At 37.9% G+C, this 7,353-nt stretch overlaps 1 protein-coding gene across 4 annotated transcripts in view; it reads right to left on the bottom strand.

Annotated features, from left to right (window-relative positions):
• Window positions 1-1,003: 1,003 nt before the first annotated feature.
• Window positions 1,004-7,353, bottom strand: part of GPSM2 (G protein signaling modulator 2) — a 62,887-nt gene continuing 56,537 nt past the window's right edge. For 2 of the 4 annotated variants that reach the window (XM_027096274.1, XM_027096276.1), the window contains exon 14: window positions 1,004-1,783. In XM_027096274.1, the coding sequence (XP_026952075.1) occupies window positions 1,556-1,783 (228 nt within the window). In that variant the 3' untranslated portion in view covers window positions 1,004-1,555. The remainder of the gene's footprint in view (window positions 1,784-7,353) is intronic. The other 2 variants (XM_027096273.1, XM_027096275.1) reach the window with 2 other exon arrangements.

Here is a 7,353-nt window from a genome sequence, read left to right as displayed (position 1 = left end):
AGATAGCTTTTCAAAAGCAGTTTTTAAGTGGAATGGATAACGCTGAATGTTTACAGGGTCTGAGAACTACCATATACACAAAATAAACACTTATTTTTACATTATTGTGGTTTGGTATGCTGTCTTTGCTCAGTAAATAGGCTTGTAAGAAAAAGCCCAATGGAATTTAAGTGCAGGTTTTAAAAGGATGCTAATCCAGGACATTATACCCTATATATAATACATAAAACATAATATAATCCAGGTGTTAGTACTTTTGACAAAATTTGTGTCTGATCTCAGAACCAGGAGTAATCTTTTTTTTTCCTCTGAGCCCTTAATGTGAGTCCAGATTGTGTAACTATCTTTCTTCTCATTTTTTAAAACATTAGCTATTTGTAGAAGTGCTTTTCACTGCCCGTAAAAATCGCCTGGAGGATGTTTAGAAAGAACAAAGGCCCAGATCCCTAGATCCCATCCCAGCTGTGTAGAATCAGAAGCAACTAGAGGTGAATGAGTTGCCAACTTGTTCCAGGCGTGGGCATTTGTATTATGCAATTCAGCCTTAGTCCAGGCCCAGCTCTGTCCCATCCTTGTTGACTTGCTTTTGCTAAACTTATGTCATGTTGCATTATGTCCCCTTGTAAAACCACCTTCAGTTTCTGGGAAGAGGCTTAATGACAACTGAGGGCTTAACCTACGTCTTTTGTACTTAATTTTTGTGACCTACGTTCTTGACAGTCACATGAGGGTTTTGGATTTTCTGACATTAGGTCCTAAAAAGTTTTACAACAGTATTTTGCAACAGAACATACAATTTTAAACCATTTTATATACATACACATACACACACACACACACACACAATGTACATATATACATATCTGTACTTACATATGTAAATATATAAAAATTAGTTATTTAAAAAATTACACAGAGGCCAAAACATGCTAAAGAAGTTTATTTTTAAGAGTTTCTTTTATAATGGTTTTGGCCTAAAATTATATTGAAAATAGAGATTTTCTTAGTGGAAAAAAATCTAGATTTTTTAATAGACTATAATTTTTTACACACTGGTCAAGTATATTATTTTTATGAAATAGCATAATTTCCTACTACATCGGTATAAAAAAGAGCCACTGTCAATTAAAAGTAAAAAAAAAAAATCTACCTCAGCAAGAGGATTAAATCCTAGGATAGAGTCATTTAACTTCCTACTTTACAAATACTAGGTAAAGGAATCTACCAAGTTGCGGAAGAACATAATCCCAAGCAGTAATCACAAAAGTTGACTTTTCACTGCCCGTAAAAATCACCTGGAGGATTTTTAGAAAGAACAAAGGCCCAGATCCCTAGATCCCACCTCTACCCTGAAATGAGTGTCCAGAGGAATGTTAATTAATACTATGCTATCAAAGGTTAAATATTTACATCAGGCTAAAAACATTTTAAGCTCAGTACAGTGCTATAATTTCTCCTTTGAAGGAAAAAAGTAATAGATTGAATTTTCCTGCAGTGTTCTGAAAGGAAATAAGGTTGCTTTAAAAAAGATATTCATTGTATACTAGTGGTTTGCTTATTTTTTTCCTGAATTTTCAAGTTCCAACAGAGCATTATTCTGCAAAAGGTCCTTCGGTCCAAATTCAGTGTCTCTGTTTTGATCTCTTTGTAAAAGAACTCTCTGTTCATCCATTCTTTTTGCTTGAGACCGTAAAATAAGGCTAAAAAAGTCCTCATCTGGTACTGTTGGTCCCTTTGTGGCAGCAGGTGGTGGAGCACATCTTTGATCATCTAATCTGGATCCCTAAAAATTTACAAGAAAGAGATTAAAATACAAATACTGCAGGGAAGGAGAGCACCAAGGTATGTTATGTCTGTCATTCACAATAAGAAAATGTAGCTTTAAACATTTTCTGCCTCTTAGAAGTTTACTCAATCTTTAGACCTGAAACCTAGTAAGATCTTTTATTTGAAATGACTTATATAATCAGAGCATAACAAGTATTGTGTATAACAAATATGAAGCCATAGCTTCATGGCTTTGGTAAGATTAGTTAAGATGCAAGGTCACCTATGTCTAAGATTATAATCTTACTGTAATAGGCATCACTAAATACAACGTACCAAATCCTTAGGAATATCATGTGAGGTACAGAAACCCTACATCACTACCTTATAAATACTGTCTTCGGCCAAGGGTCAGCAAACTATAACCCACTGCCCACTGTTTTTTTAAACAGTACTTTCGTTTCAATACCACGCTTGTTTGTTTATGAACTGTGTACGGCTGTTTGCCTGCTACAAGGGCAGAGCTGAGCAGTTGCAACAAAGGCCATAGGGCCCCAAAAAGCCTAAAATATTTTCTTTGGCCCTTTACAGAAAAAGTTTGCCTACCCTTGTCTTAGGCAATAAAATCTGTTAAGGAAATAAATAACCCAGAGTGAATTTTTCCTTCAAGTTCTGACTTACGATTCTTATTTTAGAAGTACGTTAGAAATGTTTTTGATCAAATGAAAGCACTTAAAAGTCTACAGGACAGTGTCTGGTATTGTAACTCAAGAATACAAGTAGGAATGTGATGGCTGACATCGGAGTGCCCCGTGTTGCTAGGCGCTGTGCACTAACACGCCTGAGCGTTTAACCCCACCGCCCAGTGAGGGTGCCGTGGCTGCCCGGATTCCTAGTCAGCGCCATCCCACCCTCCACACACACCTGGTTCACTCTTCATCATCTCTCCCGTCACGATTCGTGGTCATTTCACTTTCCTCTAAGTTTACCCAACACTCAGGCGCTTCAGTTCCTAGACCTCCCCTCCTCTGGTGTTTCATCCTTGCCCTCTGCCTTATCCAATAGCTCCCATGGTCAGAGGCCAGACACAGTCATTCTCAATAACAGCACCGTCTTTGAAATCATGATTTTAAAATATCTCATGTTGACCACGGACTCCTATTTTTCTAGATCAAGCTCCCCAGTACTACCCCCCAGTAAATCATTTTTTAAAAAACTGAGGTAAAATAAATATAAAATTTACCTTTTTTTTTTTTTTTTTTTGCGGTATGCGGGCCTCTCACTGTTGTGGTCTCTCGCGTTGCGGAGCACAGGCTCTGGACGCACAGGCTCAGCGGCCATGGCTCCCGGGCCCAGCCGCTCCGCGGCATGTGGGATCCTCCCGGACTGGGGCACGAACCCACGTCCCCTGCATCGGCAGGCGGACTCTCAACCACTGCGCCACCAGGGAAGCCCCAAAATTTACCATTTTAACCATTTTTAAGTGTACAGTTCAGGATCAGGTACATTCATATTGTTGTGCAATCATCACCACCATCCATCTCCAGAACTTTTTTCATCTTGCAAGACAAACTCTAAACCTATTAAACAACAACTCCCCATTCTCCCCTCTCTCCAGCCTCTGCAACCACCGTTCTACCTTGTCACTGTTAATTGGACCACTCTAACTAGCTCACATGAGTGGCATCAGAGTATTTGTCCTCTTGTGACTGCATGTTTCTCAGCATCCATGTTGCAGCATGTTTTTAAGGCTGAAAATATTCTACTGTGTATGTACACCACATTTTGTTTATGCATTCATCTGCTGATGGACACTTGGGTTGCTTCCACCTTTTTGGCTGTTGTGAATAATGCTGCTATGAATATGGGTGTACAAATATCTGTTCATGTCCCTGCTTTCAGTCATACCTAGAAGTGGGACTGTGTATGATAATTCTGTTTTTAACTTTTTGAGGAACTGCCGTACCGTTTTCCATAGCAGCTGCACCATTTTATATTCCCACCTGAAGTACACAAGGGTTCCAATTTCTCCATATCTACACCAGCATTTGCTATTTTCTGCATTTTTTGGCTTGTTTTGATAGCCATCTTAATGAGTGTGAGGTGGTATCTCACTGTGGGGTTTTTTTTTTTTTTTTCGGTTGCACCAGGTCTTAGTTGTGGCATGTGAACTCTTAGTTGCGTCATGCATGGGGAATCTAGTTCCCTGACCAGGGATCGAACCGGGCCCCCTGCATTGGGAGCATGGAGTCTTATACACTGTGACACCAGGGAAGTCCCTCATTGTGGTTTTGATCCTACATTTCTCTAATGATTTGTGACGTCAAGCATCATTTCCTATAATTACTGGCCATTTGTATATCTTCTTTGGAGAAATATCTGTTTGGGTTCTTTGCCCACTTTTGAATCAGGTTTTTTGTTGTTGAGCTTTTGGAGTTCTTTATATTCTAGATTAATCTTTATGTTATATGATTTGCACATATTTTCTGTGGGTTGCCTTTTTGCTTTGTTGATGGTGTCCTTTGATCCATAAAAGTTTTAAGTTTTCATGAAGTCTTTTTTTTCTTTTGTTGCCTGTGCCTTTGGTGTTGTAACCCAGAAACCATAGCCAAATCCAAAGTCATGAAGCTTTCCCCTTAACGTTTTCTTCTAAGAGTTTTTTAGCGCTTATATTTAGGTCTTTGATCCACTTTGAGTTAATTCTTGTATATGGTATTAGGTAAAGGTCCAACTTAATTCTTTTGTATGTGGATATCCTGTTTTCCCAGCATCAACTGTTGATAAGACTTCCTTCCATACTGAATGGTCTTGTCACCCTTGTTGAAAACTGTTTGACAGTATATAAGAGTGTTTATTTCTGGGCTATTCAATTCCATTGGGTCTCATTATGCTGGTATCACACTGTTTTGATTACTGTAGCTTTGTGATAAATTCTGAAACCAGGAAGTGTGAGTCCTCCAACTTTGTTCTTCTTGTTCAAGATTGTTTTGGCTATTTGGGTTTCCTTGAGATTCCATATGAATTTTAGGATGGATTTTTAAATTTTTGTAAAAAAGCATCACTGAAATTTTTGATAGGGATTGCATTAAATATGTAGATCACACTCTGGGTGGTACTGACTTAAAAAAATTTTTTTTCACTTTATTAAGTAATTGTCAGACCAGTATACTGGTCTGACAATTCCGTCACACTACCCTACAAATGAGGAGCGATGGGATTATGTCAGGTGTCAAAACAGTGTTGACTTTTTAACAATCTTAAGTCTTCCAGTGGGAGAGACTTACGTCATATTTAATTTCTTTCAGAAATATTTTGTAGTTTTCACTGTACAAGTCTTTCACCTTCTTGGTTAATTCCTAAGTATTTTATTCTCTTTGATGCTATTGTAAGTGGAATTGTTTTCTTAATTTCCTTTTTGGACTGTTCATTATTAGTGTATAGAAACGCAACTGATTTTGGATGTTGATCTTGTAACTTTCCTTCTTAGTTCTAATAGTTTTTTGGTGAAATCTTTAGGATTTTCTACATATAAGACTCTGTCATCTCCAAACAGATCATTTTACTTCTTTTCCAATTTGGCTGCCTTCTGTTTCTTTTCCTTGCCTAACTGGCTGGAACTTCCAGTACTATGTTGAATATAAGTGGCAAAGTGGGCATCCATGTCTTGTTCCTGATCTTAAAAGCTTTCAGTCTTTTACCACTGAGTATGATGATAGCTGTGTGTGTGGTTCATAAATGATTTTTATTATGTCATTGTAGTTTCCTACTATTCTTAGTTTTTTTTTATCATGAAGATGTGTTGAATTTTGTCAAGTGACTTTTCTGCATCAACTGAGATGACTGTGTTTTTTTCCTTCATTTTATTAATGTGGTATATTACATTGATTGATTTCCATATGTTGAACCATCTTTGCATTCCAGGAATAAATCCCATCAGGTTATGGCATATAATCCTTTTAATATGCCACTGGCTTCTGGTTGCTAGTATTTTGTTGCTAATTTTTGCATCTGTATTCAAAAAGGATATTGGTCTGTAGTTTTCTTATAAAGTCTTAACTGGCTTTGGTATGAGGGCAATATTTGCCTCATAGAATGACTTAGGAATGGTAAATGTTCCCTTTTTTACAATTTTTGGAATTGGTGTTCTTTAAATATTTGGTAGAATTCACCCATGAAGCCATCAAGTCCAGGGCTTTTCTTTTGTCAGGAGGTTTTTAATTACTAATACAATCTCCTTATGAATTATGGATCTATTTTCTATTTCTTCATGGTTCAGTCTTGGTTTTGTGTTTCTAGTTGTTTGCCCATTTCATCTAGATTATCCAGCTTGTTGGCATACAGTCATTCATAGCATTCTCCTATAATTCTTTTTATTTCTGTAGAATCAGTAGTAATGTCCCTGCTTTCATTTCTAATTTTAGTAATTTGAACCTTCTCTTTTTCTTAATATAGCTAAAAGTTTGTCAATTTTGTTAATCTTTTCAAAGAACCAACTTTTGATTTTGTTGATTTTTCTCTATTTTTTCATGTTCTCTCTGCCTCTGCTCTAATCTTTATTATTCCTTCCTTCTGCTAGTTTTAAGTTTAGTTTATTGTTCTTTTTCTAGTTCCTTAAGTTGTAAAGTTAGGCTGTTGATCTGAGATCTTTTTTTTTTTTTTTTTTTGCCGTACATGGGCCTCTCACTGTTGTGGCCTCTCCCACTGCGGAGCACAGGCTCTGGACGCGCAGGCTCAACAGCCGTGGCTCACGGGCCCAGCCACTCCACAGCATGTGGGATCTTCCTGGACCGGGGCACAAACCCGTGTCCCCTGCATCGGCAGGTGGACTCTCGACCACTGCGCCACCAGGGAAGCCCGATCTTTCTTTTTTAATGTAAGCATTTACAGCTATAAATTTTCCTGAGCACCGCCTTCACTGCATCCCATAAGTTTTGGTAAATTGTGTTTTCATTTTCATTAGTCTCTAGGTTTTTTGTGTTTTTTTAAAATATTTATTTAGGCTGCACTGTGTCTTAGTTGCGGCACACAGGATCTTCCTTGTGGCACGTGGGATCTTTAGTTGTATCATGTGGACACTTGGTTGTGTGCTGGTGGGCTCTTAGTTGTGGCATGTGGACTTCTTAGTTGCATCACGTGGACAGTTGTGGCACGTGGGCTTCTTTAGTTGTGGCATGCATGGGGGGATCTAGTTCCCTAATCAGAGATCAAACCCAGGCCCCCTGCATTGGGAGTGTGGAGTTTTACCCACTGGATCACTAGGGAAGTCCCTAGGTATTTTCTAATTTCCCTTTTAATTTCTTCTTTGACCCACTGGTGTAACTTCTACAAATTTGTGAATTTTGCAATTTTTCCTTTTGTTGCTTCTAACTTCATCCTATTTTGGTTGGAGAAGATACTTTGTATAGTATCTTAAGATATCTGTTGAGACAATTTGTGGCGTAACATATGGTCTGTCCTGGAGAGTGTCCCATATACATGTAAGAATGTGTATTCTGTTCTGTTGTGTATTATTCTAATCTGTTAGATGTAGTTGGTTTATCGTGTTGTTGTCCTCTGTTTTTTCTTATCTTCTGCTTGGTTGTCCTA

The sequence above is a fragment of the Aethalodelphis obliquidens genome, unplaced genomic scaffold (assembly GCF_003676395.1).
Source record: "Aethalodelphis obliquidens isolate GAN/ISIS:26980383/991018 unplaced genomic scaffold, ASM367639v1 scaffold100, whole genome shotgun sequence".
Taxonomy (NCBI): domain Eukaryota; kingdom Metazoa; phylum Chordata; class Mammalia; order Artiodactyla; family Delphinidae; genus Aethalodelphis; species Aethalodelphis obliquidens.
The sequence above is the reverse complement of the archived record's forward strand: the minus strand, read 5'-3'. Positions and strand labels throughout refer to the sequence as shown.